The sequence below is a fragment of the Chlorella variabilis genome, assembly GCF_000147415.1.
Source record: "Chlorella variabilis unplaced genomic scaffold CHLNCscaffold_21, whole genome shotgun sequence".
NCBI classification, from domain to species: Eukaryota; Viridiplantae; Chlorophyta; class Trebouxiophyceae; order Chlorellales; family Chlorellaceae; genus Chlorella; species Chlorella variabilis.
The window spans coordinates 557,231-574,089 of record NW_005435067.1 but is presented as its reverse complement, the minus strand read 5'-3'; the positions used below and the strand labels follow the sequence as shown (position 1 = coordinate 574,089).

Genomic DNA, 16,859 nt, shown 5'->3' with positions numbered 1-16,859 from the left:
TATTGGCTTCGCCCAAGGGACTCATCCTTCCCCAAGAGGGCTTGCCGCCGTTTTGCGGGCGCTAGGGCGCGTGTCCTTCCTGTAGCACCCCCCGGCGGGACAGGGAGATGATGTATGCCTGTTCGCCGCTGCATTTTGGGCTCTGACCTTCTTGCCTCCCCCCCGGGCCGACTTCCAGCTTCGGCGCGGGATACTCGCCTCATTCATCCTCCTCTCCTCGTTCGCGGGCGTGTGTGCATCCCCATGGTACTCCTCCCGCCCTCCGCAGCCCTCGGGCTGGTGCTGGCGCTGCTGACTGCCACCGACGTCGCTGTGCTTGTGCTTGTGTGGGCTTAAAGTCTGGTAAAGCAAGAACTAGCTTGCAACATAGACTCCCCGCCGAAACGGGACGGGAACCGGGCGAAAGCAGAGAAAGCAATAAAACAGGGGTGGAGCAAGGCGACATGCAACGCAAGCAGCTGACAGGGCACGCATCGAAACGTGTGTATGACTGGCAAAGTGGCATGGCGCATTGGGGAGAAACGCAACGGTACGGGAGCATGGGCTGGCCAAACGGCAGTGCGGAACGCTAGGTCACTAGAAAAGCAGGGAAAGGCGCACTATGTATGCAATGAGGGCAGCCCCGGCTCGGGGCCGTTGAGAAAGCAGTGGGCGGGAGGGGGGAGGCCCCGGTGTGGGCGGGCCCCATCGAGGGGGGATGGGGCGCGCAAGCGGCCAGATGGGGCGGGGCGCGGGCGGCAGTGGAGTCCTGCGGCTGGGTGGGATATAGGGCAATGAGCGTTGAGCAGTGTGCGATGAGCAATGAGCAATGAGCAGTGAGCAGCCCCTCCCTAAACAAAGTGAAGCGCAGGACGGGGTCCGGTGGATGGGAGGCAAGGAAACGCGGGGGGTTGCCACGTGCGCTACCGCCGCCGCCGCAGGCAGCACCCCTGCGGCGGCGGCAGCGGCAGCAAGCCGTGGACCCAAACGCCGTGCCGCCGCCGCCGCAGGCAGCACCCCTGCGACGGCGGCGGCAGCAAGCCGTGGACCGAAACGCCGTGCCGCCGAGTCCCGTGGCTGTGGCCGTGGGCTTCTGGCAGGAAACTACGGCCGCAACTCGGCAGCACGGGGGCGTCGCAGCGTGCCCCCGCCGCCGCCGCGCTGCCCCCCGGGCACGGCGGCGGCGGCAGCAAGCTTGGGCCCAAACGCCGTGCCGCCGAGTCCCGTGGCTGCGACCGTAGACCGTGGGCCGGAAACTGCGGCCGCAGCTCGGCGGCACGTGGTTCTGTTCAAATCGCCAAGCGTGCAGCAGCGCCGAACCACGCCAGTCGGCCTCGCACGCTGCTGCAAGACAAGAAGGCCACCATAGAGGGTGCGCGGCGGGCGGGCAGGCCCGCGGACGAGCGGGGGAGAGAGCTTCAGGCTCGCATCCACGCTGCTCGCCGTGCACTATCCCCCGCAGGAACGGGCCTGCTGCTGGCAGCTGACTACCCAGGAGGCCGAGCCGACAAGTGAGGCGTGCCAGAAGGCCGCGGGCCCTCCGTTGGGCGCGGTGCCGCCCCCGGCGCGCGGCGTTGTGTCCTCACTGCGCCCCCTGCGTGCCCTCGATGTGCCCGCCGCCCCTCTGCAGGTCCCTCATTCTCCGCAGGCACGATGGCCGCAAAGTGAAAGTCATCCCCTCGGACCCTTCGGTCCTCCGCAAATTACGCTCAGGCCAGCAGGTGTCGGCGACCGGCGAGTACGACACGTCGCCGGGCAACGGCAACGCGTTTGGCAGGTTCAAAGCCGACGTCGTCATCGGCGGCTCCCACCCCCCGGTGCCCGAACGTGAGTGCAGCCACGAGGGAAAAAAACGGCCCAGCGGAGCGGCGCTGGTAGCAGCTGCCCGCCGGCGCCGCGGGTGTGGCCGCTCCGCCAGCGCATGCCTTCCGGGGCCCGCTGGCCAGCAAGCAGCGCCCAGCACCGTGCACAAGCCACAGCCGCACCCTGCCAGCCCCTGGCCCCGCCAGCAGCGCGGTGCAGGGGGGGCCTGGCTGCGCCCGCCGCATCGTGCCGACCTGTGCCGCTGTTGCCGCCGCCCCCCCCCCCCCTCCAACCGCAGCCATCGTGGCGCCTTGGGTGGAGCCGGAGGTGTGGCCCACACTGGATGCTGCCGAGCTGATGCCAGGCATGAACGGGCGGCGCCTGCTGCAAACCGTCAACCTCACCCCTGGCGTGCCCTTCAATACATTCAACCCGGTCGCCCTTCAAAACATCAAGGTTCTCTTCATCCCAAGTGAGGCCCCGTCCCCACAGTGCCGCCCTGTCCAGGCCGGCCTCACCCGCCTGATTGTGCGGTTGCCCTAGCCGCAGCTGGCTGGCTGGCTGGCCGGCCTTGTGCTGTGGAGGGCGTGCGGCGCAGGAGGCGGGCGGGGTAGGGCTGGAGGCGTGGCGCTGCAGGCCCCCCGCCGCGACTCCCCACTTGGCCCACCACCACCAACCTCTGCCTGCCACCGGGCCGGCGCCCTTCTCGCCAGCAGCTGCGCCCGTGCTACACGTGCCCCCACCTCCGCACGCCCCTCCCCCTGCCCACCCTCGGCCTGGCTGCCCACGCCGTCCCTCCTGCTGCAGTCGTGGCAAAGGTCAACGGCTCCAGCTCGGCCCTCTGCCCCAACACCGGCAACTACCCCTACACTGGGGCTGGGCTCAGGGAATATATGTTCCAGGAGGTGAACCCGGAGGGGCCCACCGTCGGGATGATGTACAGCCAGGTAGGTGCCCGGGCGGTGCACTGCTGGCTGGGCAAGGCGGGGCGCCGGCCTGCGCGCGACGCCGCACGCAGCGCGGTGCATGTCGGGATTGCAACGCTGGCTGCTCGCCTGGTTGCCCTTCCCGCTGCAGTGCTCCCTCAACGAGACGCTGCTGACAAACGCGACCAGCACAGTGACGGCAGTCGTCACCCTGCCCTGCAACGGCACCACGTGAGCGCCTCTGCGGCTGGCTGCGCGCATGCTGGCCGCCGCCCAGCCAGCCGCCTGCTGGCGCTGGTGCTGCCCGCCCCCGCGCATGCCACCTGTCCCGCCCCTTCTTGGCACTGCCTTGCCAGCCGCATGAAAGACTGTTCTCCGGCTGCTGGACGGTAGATGGCAGGACCTGCCCCAGGCTGCCAGCCCCTCCCTCTGCCGCATGCCGCTGCCCAGGCTTTGCCCAAGGCTCACTCGCCGCACTGCCCTCGGCTCTGCCTTGCAGGTGGGGCATCAACTGGAATTTCAACGACTGCGACTTTGATGATTTCAACGGCTTCGCGGATGCCGCCGACCAAGTGCTGATTGACCGCGGCTATAACCTGGCCGCCTACCCCTACAAAGTCTACTTCCTGCCCCCCAACGCCTGCTCCTGGGTGGGCCAGGGCTACATCGGCTGCGACGGCTCCTACGACTGCCGATCCTGGATCGCCGGAGCCTACTGGGACAACCCGCAGGTGGGAGGCGCGCGCAGCCTGCTGGGCGGCAGGGCTGGGGGCGGCGGTGCGGCACAGTGGGGCGAGCGCTGCTGGGCGCCACATCAGGGCTGCTGACCGCGCACCGCCCTGTCGTGCTGGTTGGTTACCTGCCCTCTTCCTTGACCCTCCCCCCTTCCTTGAAACCCCCCTCCAGGCCACGGCACATGAGCTGGGCCACAACCTGTTTATGCAGCACTCGAGCTCTCTGGACGCTAATGGCAACATTGACGAGTGAGTGCCCCCCTCCACAGCCAGCGCTGCTTTGGCTCCTAGCCCGCCCTCCGGCCAGCCAGCCAGCTGCATGCCGGGGAGGTTGCACAGAGGTGCTGCCTGCGATATGGCGCTTGCTGCCCGCGCTCAAAAGACGCCCCAGTGCCTGGCACCTAACACCGCCTTCTGCTCAATGAAGCCATTGACAAGAAGGACACCCTTTCCTTGTCCTGTGCTGCTGCAGGTACGGAGACGTCACCTGCGACATGGGCACGTGCTGCGAGGACCGCTGCATGAACGCGCCCCATGCGTGGCAGATGGGCTGGACGACCACGCGGACATTCAACGGCTCCAACCTGCCGGCCGCCACCACCTACGAAAGCTTCCTGGGCATTGGGTCTGTGTCCCCCGGCATGTCTGCCATCCGCATCGTGCCCACCTGGGCCCCCGGCGTAGACCCCATTTTTGTGGGCTTCCGCTGGTCTGTGCGCGGGGACGAGTTCCTGCCGCTGTCGCTGTCCAACCGCGTCCACATCTACTCCTCATCCATCAGCGGCAGCCGCGATGCCAAGCCCAGTTACTTGAGAGCCAGCCTCAGACGTGAGCCACCGCTGCACCAACGCTGGGGCTGCCGGCTGGGCTGCAAGGCTGAGGCTGCAGCGCACACGCCACAGGCGCCCCGTCGTGGCCTCTGTCCCACTCTGCCCCCTGGCCCGCACTTGCTGCAGAAAATGAGGTCTGGACGCTGCCAGCAGCCAACCTGGTGGTGCGGAGAAAAGCAAACGACCCCAATAACCGTGCGGTGGTGGCAATCTGCCGTCGGGGCGGCCTGTACGAGAGCGCCGCCAGCTGCGCGGCCGGCATCGACAACAACTGTGACGGCCTGGCCGGCGCTGCAGACCCGTATTGCTTGCCATACCTGTCGCCACCCTAGCCTGGGAGGATCGCACCAGCAGTCAGCTGGCGGCCCTCGCTTGATGCGCTTGGGTGCCTTTCTGTGGTAGGCCCTCTGGCTGCCTCTGCTCCCTGTGAGACACATGCCGTCTTTTGTCCTCCAGCTTGCGACAGTCCCGCCAATTGTTTATCCCATACCCGTAACTAGTACTCTGTATATTGCTGTCGCTCCTTGCGATGCTGCTCCCTTCACTCGCCTTTACCACCGTGCTTTCACCTGCTTTCACCTCCCACTTGCGGGGCCTGCGCTGCAATCATGCTCAGAGCAGGGACCTGCCTCGCCTTTGCACCGTGGCATGTCCCGGCCTCTGATCAGCCACACAGCCCAGGCCCCATCCCCTTTCCTCCCGTCATCACCGCACTCCTCCTGCTCGCCTGACCGCCACTCTCCTCAGCACCCACCCTCCCCTACTCTCGTCCATGACCGGGTGAATTAATGCTCTTTTTCCTCCACTGCTTGCTGCTTTTGCTCTCCCTACCTTCTTTATCATCTCTTCCCTAATCACTTCCCTCACCAGGTTGCCGCTTTCGTTTGTCAGTTCCACGCTTTGGCACGAGCCTCCCAACCTGTTCTGTTCTGCCGTGCAATGCGGAGATCACCCTTGTTTTAGCATCTTACACTTGGCGGTACCTCTCACCCGTTTTCACGCCCTGCTGCTGATTTCGGCTTGTGCAAAGCAATTTTGTGACAAGCGAATAGAGCCGCTGGAGTTACACAGTTGGGGCTTTGCTTACCGCGCTTGTGGCTTTGGAGGTGGGACAAGTTGGCGCACTGTTCGACAGCCATGCCTCAAAAAAGGCTGCAAGCTAAGATACCCATACTGCTCTCTCTGAGGACTCCAGTCAACATCCCTGTCCAGGTGCACCTCATTTAAAGCTCCCTGCAGAGATGAGCAGCACACACCAGCAGCGGCGGCGGCGGTGCACGGCAGTGCCACTCCTCGCCTTTATGCTGGTTTCTTCTGCTACGGCCGTTCCGCTCTTCACACTCGAGTTCCAGCTGGTTGGGGCTAATACTGGCTGTGGTAGGGGGCCTCCCGCCCTCCCGCGAAGCGGGACAGTACACCACGCGCAGCATGCGACGGCATCAGCGCACAACACTCCCTTCCAGCAGTGAGCTTTCTATTATTGTCGCACTCGCAATTCGGCTGGGAGTCCTGGGCCGGCCGGGTACCCGTAGTATAAATAGAGCGCCTTATTAGGGCTAACCTGGCGTTCGCTTGTGGGGCGCCTTTCAACGGGCGCACTGCACCATGGTGTGTGGATGGTGGACGCGCTGTAAGGAGCGCTGCGAAGATAGCGTGGAGGCGCGGATGGTCCGCTGGGGGTGGTCTCTCGGCGCTCGCGACCTCTTCTGGCACTATGTGCAGCTAGTCAGGGAGCAGATTGCAGCCGTCATCCCTATCAGCCTGTTCCAGGTGAGTACATGCTGATAAGATGCTGATAAGAGCGGGGCTGGGCACCCCTTTGCCTGCCGCGGGCGGCAAGCGGGCGACACCTGCCGCCGCCGCCGCCGCGCCGCCAGCACGCTGGCACTCTGTGCGTCGGGGTCGGGCCTCACAGGCTGCCCCTGTTCAGCAACGCCAAGAAACCTCCCCCACGTATTTCGGTGCTGTTGCAGATCCTGGTGCTGGCCATCTTTTTCCAGGTCGCGCCCGCCGATGCGGGGCTGCAGGTCATGGGCCTGGTGTGCGCCATCTGGGGCCTGGCCGCCTTCCTCGAGGGCCTGCGCGTCTGCATCATGGTGCGCCCACTTCCTTCCGCCCCGCCCGGCCCAGCCCAGCCCCGCCTTACCCTGGCCTGCCCTGCTAAGCTGCACGGCCTGCCTGGCAGGCATGCGTGCGGCACGCGCCGCCCATGCGCTCGCTGGCGACCCGCCGCGCGTGGCCTGCCGCCCCGCCCCGCCCCGCCTGCAGCCGTTTGCCGAGGTTCTGGGGTCGGAGCTGCCAACCAAGGTGCATTTGTCTGTGGTGCTGATCGTCTGCTTCTTCCTGGGAGTCCTGGTCACGTATGCCGAGCCCGCCATCGCCTCCCTGCGCCCCCTGGCCTCCCTGGTGAGCGTCCCGCTGCCCCTGCCTCCCGCTGCTGCTGCCACCACTGCTCCTGCCAGCCAGCCAGCTGCGCCCTGGCGTCGCCACCTGCCTGCGGGGCCGCCTTCGCCGCCGAGGCCCCAGCCCCAGGGGCCCGGCCTCGCTCCGCCACCCGGCACGCGCCAGCGCCCAGGGATTGGCACTGCGATTCGGCAGGACCGCACGCATGCATGCGTGCACCGCGCAGAACCCGCCCTCCACCTCTCCATTGCTGCAGGTGGATCCCTCAGAGGCACCCTATCTTTACTATATGATGAATCAGCAGCAGGTGGGCGGTGGTTGCGGCGGCGTGGAGAGGCGTTGTGGGCTGCTCTGTGCATCTAGTAGGCAGCGAGCCTGAGCCGCCCGCCCCGCCGGGCCCGCCTCAACGCCTGCCTGCCCGCCTGCCCGCCGCCTGCAGGAGATTCTGGTGCTGTGCATCGGACTGGGCGTGGGCGTGGCCGCCGTCATCGGCACCCTGCGGTTCATCTGCGATTGGTGCGTGGGCCTGCCCCCATCCTGCGCTTCCGAGGCGCGGCGGGTGGCAGCGCCTTGCGGGCCTTTCGCCACACTGTGGGTGACCCACAGGCGACCCCAAGCAGCTGGTGGCCGCGGAGGAGAAGCCGCAGGCAGGCATCACCTTCCAACCCCCAGCGTGAGCCCCCTCTCACCCTCCCTGCCATCTCGTGGTTCTTGCAGGCCCCTCAAGCCCCTCATCTACCTGACCCTCATACCCACAGTCGCCGCCTCCTGCTACATGCAGGCAAGCAGCCAGGCTTGCCTGCAGCGCCTTGCTGCTGGCGGCAGCTGCGCCTGAACAGGGCGAGCTGGATCAAAGCGTGTGCCAGCCACCACCCAAACCTCGCCACCTCACCCGCCCCCCTGCAGTGGGGAAACGTGAACTTGGCTCCCCTGCTGGGCATGTCCTGGGACTGCGGGGGTGTGACCACAGGCCCCGTCACTGTGCCGGTGAGCCTGGGCCAGGCACGGGAGCCTGCTGGCTGCCCGGCCTTCCCGCTGGGGCCACGCGCGGCGCGGCAAGCCGCCCGGCGCCCGCGCCCCGCCGCGCATACGCCCCCAGCCTCCACTCCTCCATCCCTCCGTCACAGCCGCGGCCCCCACACATGTACAGCCCCATGCATAAGCGAAGCACGCTGGCCATCGTGCCTGCCGCACCATGCCGCACCCAGCCCCACCACGCCCCCATCCACCACCTCCCCGTCCTGCCCCATTTCTCCCCCAGATCCTGCTGGCGCTGGGCATCGGCGTGATGCGCTCCCAGCGCCAGAAGCGGCTGGCCACCGCCGCCCTCGAGCAGAGCGTGGCGGCGGGCGCGGGGCAGGCGCTGGAGGGCTTTGGCATCGTCACCCTCGCCTCCCTCTTCCCCGTGCTGTCGGTGGAATGCCTGGGCATCGTCACATCCCTGATGTACTCTTTCGATGAGGCGCGCCAGCCTGCCACCCCGCCTGCCCGCCCGCCTGCCTGCTCATCGGCGCGGCCTCCAGCCCGCCTGCTCACCTGCGCTGCCTTGCCTGCCCACCCGCCTGCTTCCCGGCGGTGGTGCAGGTGAAGGAGATGGCTGAGGAGCATGCCGCGCAGGTCCAGGAGGAGAGCGCCATCGACAAGTGAGGGGCGGCGCAGGGGAGACAGAACCGACTCGCTTGCCTGCTTGCTTGCATGTGCTTGCTTGCTTGCTGGCTTGCTTGCTGACTGGCTGGCCTGCCAGATTGCTTGGATCACTCCGCTCGCGCCGCCGGCCAGGCCTCTCCAGCTGGCACCCTCCTCATGCTCTCGTCCCCCCTCCCGTCATCCCTTCCTCCCTTCCCCCGCAGGTCGCCCCTCAAGGAGGTCATCTTTGCCATCCGCGCCATCCTGCCCCTGGTCGTCGCCCTCTCCCTCCTCATCCTCCTGCTCCTGCGCAAGCCGCTGCCGCAGTGCAGCTGGGCGGTGGAGCCGCGCGACCGCCGCGGCGCCGACACCGCCAGTGACGACGCCTCCTCCCGCAGCGGCGCCGAGTCGCTGGGCCGCCCCTCGGTGGGACGCCCCTCCATGGGGCGGCAGTCCATGGGAGCCAACAACAAGTACTCTGCCCTGTACCGCGCCTCCGTGGCGATTGCCGCCGCCAACGACGGCAAAGACGACCTGTCGGATGGCGACAGCGTGGGCGCCGCCACGCCGCGCGCCGCCGCCGCCGCCGACGACACTGCCCACGCCGGCCGCGGCGCCTCCGCCGCGCTCAAGGCCGCCGCTAAGGACGCCGCGGCGGCCAAGGGCCTGGAGCAGGCGGAGAGCGGCGGCCTGGCTGCCGTCGCCGAGGCGCCGGCGCCGGCCAAGAGCGGCGGCATGCGCGGGTTCTTCGCCCGCCACGGCGCCTTCATGTCGGCCGTCGCCGTCTGCCAGATTGGAATGATTGCCTTCAACATCGGTGGGGCCTGCTGCTGCTACCTGGGGCCTGCCTGTCATGTTTGTGCTTGACGTGTTGTCGCGGGGTGCCAGGCTGGCGCCGCCTGCACGGCAGGCCGCTGGGCTGACGCGCGCCCGGTGCCTCCCATCTGCCCCCGTCTGCCCTCTACCCTGCCCCATCCCCTGCCCGCGCTGCAGGCCTTACGTATGGCTTCACCACGCTGGGCAACCAGACTGGCGAGACGCTGCCTGCCTCGTTCCTCAAGGTGCGCACCCCACCGGGTGTGGGCCCTGGGCGCCCGCCGGCGCTGCCCACACGTGTGCCGCATGTGGCGCTGGCGCTACCCTGGCTGAAGCCGCCGCCCCTGCCATCCCACCTTTTTCGCCGCTGCCAGCCACGCGCTGCCGCGGGCCCCGCCGGCACGCCCCGCCCCCCACGCCGGTGCCGCACACGCCGCCGCCGCTGCTCTGGTCACGCTGCTTGGCCGCTCCCTGTGCTCACTCACTCCCCTGTCGACACTCCCCGTCTCCGCCACACACCCCTTGCTGCCCCTGGCTGCCCCTGCCACTGGGCCTGTTATTGTTGGTTTCCAACAAAAGGGTGTACTGTTAGCAGGTTTAGCAGGCCCCCTCCGGTCCCATACCCCTGCCGCCACACCCCTCCCATACCCCTCCCGCCCACCCCTCCCTTGCAGGTGCCCTACGACCCAGACTCTCCATACTTCAGCTACGCGGGCGGCCTGGTGCTCACCATCATCGTCCTCTTCATCCTGGGGGTGCTGGCCACCCGCGCAGAGCCCGCGCTCAACGTGCTGGGCAGGTGCGAGGCGGCAGCGCCGGCGGCTGCGGTGCTGGCGGTGGCAGCGTGTCCGTGGTGTGCGTGGTTGTGCTGCTCCCTTGCCTGCACACCCCGTGTGCCCAGCCGCCTGCCTCCATTGCCCGCCCTCCCACCCGCCTCCCTGCAGGACTGTTGAGAAGCTGAGCGGCGGGACGTTCACCTCTGGCATGCTCATCGGCGCTGTGTGCGTCGGCGTGGGCATCGGTCTGGTGGCAGGTGGGTGGCTCTGGTGGGCGGCTGGCTGGCAGGGGATTGCGGTGCGCCTCTCCCCGACCTTCCCCGAACAGCCAGCCAACCACCAGCCGAAGGGCAGGCAGGGGCAACAGGCCCGCCGGGCGCCGCCAGCCGGGAACGTGGCCACAAGTGCTGACACCGCAGCCCCGCCCTGCACCTGCCTGCTGCGCCGCAGGCTCACTCAAGATCCTCTACGACCTCCCCCTCATCTATTTCCTGCTGGCCAAGTATGCGGTGGCCGTGGGTGAGTCGCAGCGCCGTCCCAGCGCAGCAAGGGGCCGTCTCGCCTCGCTGGCCGCCCAGGGGCGCCGCAGCCAGCGGCCCGCCCCTTGGATCGCCGGCCCATGCACGTGCCTGCCCACCTTGCGTGGCCTGTGCCTCCCCCAGCCTGGGGCCCCGTCAGCGCAGCAGGCCCCGCTCCGTGCCCACTTGCCAGGTCCCATTGCCTTGCTGTGCCCACCAGGGGCCGTGCATTGCCCCCCCAGCACCGTCCCTAACCACCCCACCACCCACCCGCACACTCGCTGCAGTCCTCACCGTCTTTACCGAGGACTCGATCACTGCTGTGGCCTGGGACAGCGCGGGAGTGACCACCGGCCCCGTCACCGTGCCCTTTGTGCTGGCAATCGGCATCGGCTTCGCCAAGGCCGTGGGCTCAGGTGGGCGGCGGCGGGGCGCTGTGGCAGGGCGTGGTGGCCAGGCACGGCGGCAAACTGCAGGCCGCTGGGCTCACGGCGGCCGGCGCAAGCAGCTGTGCCACGGCTGGCCCGCTCCTTCCTTGCCCGGCATGCCCAGCGCATACCTCGCGGCACCTGACACCTTCCCCTGCTGCCCACCCCTGCAGCCGAGGGCTTTGGCATGCTCACCATCATGTCTGTGGCGCCCATCATCTCTGTGCTGGCCTTCTCCCACATCCGCACGCCCGCCCAGCAGGCGCGCCGCAAGCTGTCCAAGGCCGCCCGCTCGGTCAACATCACCATGCGCCGCACGGTGACGGGCGGGCGCCGCATGAAGTACAGCCAGTCCACAGTGCAGGCAAGCGCGCGGCGTGAGAGAGGGGGCAGGTTGCCATGTGTGGGGGCTGGGCGGGCTTGCTGGTCTGTGTACTTGTGCTCCTTTGCCGGGCAGCTGGCTGTCTGCCCAACAGCTGTGCGTGCGCTTGGTGTGCGTGCAGGCTGCTTTTGCCATGGACGCCGGCAGCTCCCTGCCCGTCTCCCCAGATATGTCGGTGCGCACCGACACGCAGCGAAGCCTGCCCACAATCCCAGACGAGCCCTGAGCGGCATCGCGCTGAGGCGGGCCGCTGCTGCCTCAGCTGCCTCAGCCCTTGTACCACAACATTCCAGTTTCAAACTCAGCGACACATTCATATGACCTAATTTGCACTTGCCCACGCTGCCCACCGTCCGTGCGCCCACCCACCACCATACACTCTTTAGCATGCAATCCCAGTTTTTCTGGCTCTCGGGTCAGAGTGCAGCAGCTTTAGTGCCCGCTGTGCCTCAGCATGCAAATGCATGGATGTAACGCATTCGCTCTGTGATCTCTGGGGAGAAGAGGGCCACAGCGCTGTGCTGGGCCTAGTAGCACCGCATTAGCACCAGAAACCTGCCTGCCTTGCGCCCCCCAAACCTTGCAGCAGTGTCAGCAGGCCGGCCGGTTACAGCTGCTTGATTGGCGGCGGCGGTGGAGCCTTGCCGGCAGCATTGAGCATCTCCCCCGTTTCTAAGTCGTCCAGGCAGCCGCAGGATCCCGGCACGCAGGGCTCCTGGTCATTGTTGCAACGGCACTCGATCGAAACCGACGGGTGCCAGCAGTTGACGAGGGCCGCCCAGGAGCGCTCCATGACCTGCGCAGCAGGCAGAGGAGAGGGCGGTCTTCAGACCAGGGGCTAGGGATCAAGCGTTCTGCTGCAGCACATTCCAGCTGTCCAAGGCTGTCCCGAGCGGCCCTGCCCGCCACCCATCTTCTGCCATCTCCAGTGGCCGCAACTCACATGGCCAAAGAAGGGGTCGCTTATGTGGGGGTAGTTGTTGGCGCGCATGTTTGTCCTGGTCTCGTTGTTCAGGTAGTCGATGTCGTTGAAGACGGCGGCATGGGTGTTGTTTGCGAGCAAGGCATGCAAGTCCGCCACAATGCGGGTGTCTAACGCCATCAGGCGCCGCCGCGACACCAGCATCAGCGCGCGCTCAAACTCGGTGATGACTCTGTTGGGCACTAGGTGGCACGGCGTGTCGGACAACACGTTGAACACGTCTCGCACCCCCACCATTGTGCCGCCCCAGTCGCCGCCATGCTCACAGCTGCAGCGGCCAAGCCGGCATGGGAGCGCAGAGGGCGTCGGGGCAGCGGCAGCAAGCACGTGCGGCAACCTTGTGCCGGCAGGGCACACCCAGCGGCAGGCCAGCAGGCATTGGGCAGCACGTGCAGCTGACCTGGTGTGCCGCACCCAGGCGAGGCCCATCGCGCCGGTCTCAGGTATCCACAGCTTGCGCATGCGCAGCAACACACCGTTGTATCCGTCAGGTTGCATGAACAGCGTGAAATCGGCGAAGCTGCCTCGCCGCGCCAGCATGTGGGTCAGGTAGGACTGCAGGCAGCCAGGTTGTCCGCAGCGGTCAGATCCAGGCAGCCAAGCAGCAGGTTGCCAGCCCGGCGCTGCTGCGCCACAGTGTTGATGCATGCCGCGGCTCCAGTCCAGCAGCAGGGCAGCTCACATGGCTCTCCCTCCCAATGTTCTGCACAGGCACGACATGCTGCACGTATGGCAGCTGCTGCTGGATGCCATCAAGCCGGTCCTCAGCCTATGGTGCGGGAAGCAAGAGCCAGGCCGAGGGGTGGTGAGCGCACAGGTGCCATGAACGCCGGCCAAAGAAGAGCAGTCGCAGCAGCGCAAGCAAGCTCAGCGCAGCCCAGCGGCGCAGGACACAGTGCCAGCATCGGCGCAGCAAAGGCACTGCTGCCCCACCTTGACATAGAGCCAAACCTCGGGCTTCAAGTCCGCCACCGTGGCATTATTCCAGTGCTCCAGGGGTGTGTTTAGGATCTCCCTGAGCATGGTGTCTATTTGCCCGCCAGCATTCGTGTCCTCCCTAAACAGGTTGAGCACAATGTCCAGCATGGGCAGCTTGCCCCCGGCTGCCGCCTTTGTGCCGCCGCTGTTGCCGCCAGCCGCCGCCGGCGTGGGCGCAGAGGCGCCATCTGGCTTGTTCTGCCCCTGCCCTGGGCTCCGCGCTGCACACTGCCATGCGGAGGCCAGCAGCAGCGCCAGCAGGGCCAGCATCTGCCGCCGGGAGCTCAGCGCCATGGCATGGCGCTGCCTGCTGCCCGGCGGTGCTGAACGGCCTTTTTTTCTTTGTGAATGTCCAGAGAGGAAGAAGGCTTACTCGATGGGTAACCCTACCGACATTGCACCAGACCTGGTGCCAGCGGGGCGGGATGGGCGGGCTCGCAGAAGTAGATTCACGGCCTCCCCTGCCGCACACGCAAGTCGGCAACTAGATACTTGTATCTAGTTAGCTGGGGCGCTGGGGCTGTTGTGTGGCTCGGCATGGCTCGACTCGCGGTGCCGAACGGCGAGGAGTCGGCTCTCCAAGCCATATCGAGGCGATTTCAAGGCTGGTGCGTCTGGACGGCGTGACAAAGGTGCGAAGGGCCTGGCCATCCTGCCCCTCCGTTGCCACTGCCGGCTCCCGCCTCTGCCCCCCGCCCCGCTCCGCCCTTGCAGGCCTGCCTGGACCGGCTGGGCAGCTGCTGCTACGCTGGCCCTGCTGCTGGCCCTGCTGGCCATGGGCCACAGCGACATGCGGTGGGCCGCCACCTACGCCCAGGTCTTCCAGCGGGCGGCCTCGCCCTCGGCGGCGGCGGTGGCGGGCTGGGACAGCGTGGGCGAGACGGATGTTCTGTACCCGGCAGACGCAGACGCCCCATCCCCCGCCGCCGGCAACGGCAGCAGCAGCAGCAGCAGCCTGCGCCTGGAGATCGTGGTGGCGCACCGCACGGGCTGGTCGCTGGACACGGCGCAGGCCGACCTGGGGCGCCTGCTCAACCTGTCTGCCATCTCCACGCTGGCGCCGTCGGTGACGCTGTATGTCAAGGGGGACGACACTGATGTGGCCGCCCTGAAGGAGCGCTGGGCCTTTGCGCCGCAGCTGAACGTTATCAAGCAGGAGGATGTGGGCGGCGCGCCGCACGTGAGCGCTCGCGAGCGAGGCGGCCGGCCCTGGCTGGGGCAGCAGTGCCCCCCCAAGCCCCACGGCTGCCCGCCTTGCACACCCATGCAGCTGTTGATCGATGCCTGCCGGGCAGCTGTGCGTTGGGCCACAGCCTGCTGCTGCGCGGCCGCTGCCAGGCCGCTGGTGCTGGCGCTGGCTTTCGTGGACCCCTGCCCTCCTTCTCACCCACCTGCCTCCCCCTTTCCTGTTCCGCCTCCCCTGCCCGCAGAGCTTCCTGACGCACATGGTGCAGCGGTATGATACCCTGGCGGGCCACACGCTCTTCTTCTCCTCCGCCCACCACCTGGACGATGCCTTCATGCGCCTCGAGCGCCTGCTGGTGCCACAGACGGGCTACCTCGGCCTCAGCGCGCCCAGCTTCTGCAGGCAAGGCGGGGCGGGAGGTGGTGGGAGGCTGGGTGGGGCCTGCTTTGGGCTGCTGCGGGAGCAGGCAGGGCAGGCTGGCCTGGCGAGGGCGCCTCTACTGCTGATGGCAGCTGCGTGCTAGCACGGCACTGCTCCCTCCTGCCCCCATAGCTCCTCACTCCAGCCGACCTCTCAGGGACACGCCTCCTCAGGCTTGCCAGCCCCGTGCCTCCCTTTCTTTCCTTGCGCAGCTGTGTGAGGGGGTGCGGCTTCCAGGGGACGCTCATGGGCCTGCGAGACATGTTCCACTTCATGAGCAAGCGGGTGAGGCCTGCCTGCGCTCTCGCTTTGCAAGTGTGACCGCCCGCCTCTCCGCCTCTTGCACCGGTGCCCGTACTGCACCCGTGCCCTGCGCCTGTGGCGAGCGTGCGCGGCCCGTTTGTGGCTGCTAGAGCGCCCTGGTCAGCTAGAGCACCACCTCCCAGCGCCACCCCCCCAATGCCCGCCTCCCCTCGCCTGTGCGCCCCGCTCCCCGCTGCTGCGCCAGTTCTGCCACCTGCAAACCGGCGAGGCCTTCTCCCACTTTGCCCGCAACCAGTTTGTGGTGTCGCGGCGCCGCATCCGCGCGAGGCCGCTCCGCTTCTTCGAGCAGCTGCTCCAGCTGCTGGGGCCCGACATGCTGCCCAGGGGGGACGCCTCCTTCCTGCAAGACCCAGCCGACATGCAGCGCTGGGCGACTGCCGCGTCGCCTGCAGACCCGTTGTTTGGCCAGGCGAGTGGTCGGGATTTGTTGGGCGGCCGGTTTGGGATGGGAGGAGGCCGGCTCTGGTGGGCAGCCAAGCGCCCACTGGTTTGTATCCCTCATCCCCTCGGTTGCCCTCCGTCTCCTTCTCTCCTTCGTTTTGCAGGTGATGGAGCGGGCGTGGGGCCTGGCCTTCCACTGCTGGAATGCGTCCGTCACCGCCGCTTGCCGCTGCTCAGTCGACATCCCCTACCCAGTGTGCGACCCCAGCCAGTGCCAGTGCCTGGACGACCCAGCGGCGCGCCGCCTGCGGAACGGCTTCTTCCCGCTGCCCATCAAACGCTCCAGCTGACGCCCCGCCATTCGTGGATTGCAAATGTGCGCGTTGTTTTGAACTGCCATCTGTTTACTTCTGTTTAATTACCACCATGTTCTTTCTCGTTGGTGAGCGGAGGCGTGGGAGGGGGGCATGTGGAGGTATGTGACTGACTGACTTAGATTTCAGAGGCAAGGCCCATAATGGCTGGGGGCACACAAGCCGTGCCGACTAGCTCTGGCGAAAGAATGACCACCGGGGAGGCGCCGTAACGCCATGCCGCCGCCCAGATGCCGCCACGAAAGAGCGCGGACTGACTGACCGACTGAGATTACAGAGAACCGGGCCTTCTTAAGGGCTGGGGACACAACAAATGCGCCGACTGACTGACTGACTGAGATTACAGAGAACCGGGCCCTTTAAAGGGCTGGGGACACACAAGCCGTGCCCACTAGCTCTGGACAATATAAGTACGAAACCAACCAACAGACAGGGCGGCGGAGCGCGGGGCTGCGAGGAGCCGATCGGGCACAGCGGGCGGCAGGGAAAGCGGAGGGTGCCTGGGAGCCAGCCCAGTGACTGTCAGAGAGGTGTGAGGAGGGGAAACGGGGGGCAAAAGACAGGGGAAAGAGGGGGATCAAGGGCCAGGACCGCCAGCAGGCGGCGCAAGCGGCTCCGAGACGCCACCCACCCCGGCACAGAAGCTGGGGGAGCGGCCAGGCGGGCGGGCGGGGACCGCCTCAGAGGGCAGGCGACACAGGGGGTCAAGGCTCAGGTCAGATCACACGGGAGAAGGGGGCAGCCAGCTGCCAACGAGGAGAGGGGAGAAAGGGGGACGCCAGAGAAAGCACACCGAGCGGCGGCGCGGCAGGCACAGCAGCGCACGAGCAAGCACAGGCGCACAGGCACTGCAGCACACTGCCGGCGGGTCCCCGATGGCGTGACTGCGGAAAAGCGCAACCACCTCCACTGGTTCCAAGCACACCTCGCACGGCGCAATAGCCAGCCAAGGGGCACCACAGCCAGGCAGCAGCCGACAGCGGGGATCCTCAG

At 67.3% G+C, this 16,859-nt stretch overlaps 2 protein-coding genes across 2 annotated transcripts; both read left to right on the top strand.

Moving 5' to 3' along the window:
* Positions 1-801: 801 nt before the first annotated feature.
* Positions 802-4,604, top strand: CHLNCDRAFT_138651 (expressed protein; the record flags this gene model as incomplete). Its single annotated transcript, XM_005844718.1, has 12 exons — positions 802-815; positions 990-1,037; positions 1,248-1,351; positions 1,442-1,490; positions 1,610-1,806; positions 2,081-2,254; positions 2,590-2,729; positions 2,860-2,939; positions 3,208-3,439; positions 3,615-3,691; positions 3,915-4,270; positions 4,399-4,604. The coding sequence occupies 12 exons, from the start codon at positions 802-804 to the stop codon at positions 4,602-4,604; spliced, it is 1,677 nt and encodes a 558-aa protein (XP_005844780.1).
* A 1,273-nt stretch (positions 4,605-5,877) lies between these two features.
* CHLNCDRAFT_58807 (hypothetical protein) lies at positions 5,878-15,919 on the top strand (the record flags this gene model as incomplete). Its single annotated transcript, XM_005844717.1, has 24 exons — positions 5,878-6,042; positions 6,246-6,368; positions 6,541-6,678; positions 6,932-6,982; positions 7,115-7,191; positions 7,393-7,432; positions 7,582-7,662; positions 7,937-8,107; positions 8,260-8,318; positions 8,526-9,118; positions 9,295-9,362; positions 9,792-9,916; positions 10,062-10,150; positions 10,344-10,412; positions 10,699-10,827; positions 11,013-11,197; positions 11,343-11,396; positions 12,256-12,752; positions 12,915-12,977; positions 13,896-14,361; positions 14,612-14,883; positions 15,000-15,072; positions 15,296-15,598; positions 15,657-15,919. The coding sequence occupies 24 exons, from the start codon at positions 5,878-5,880 to the stop codon at positions 15,840-15,842; spliced, it is 4,077 nt and encodes a 1,358-aa protein (XP_005844779.1). The 3' UTR covers positions 15,843-15,919.
* Between the last annotated feature and the right edge of the window lie 940 nt (positions 15,920-16,859).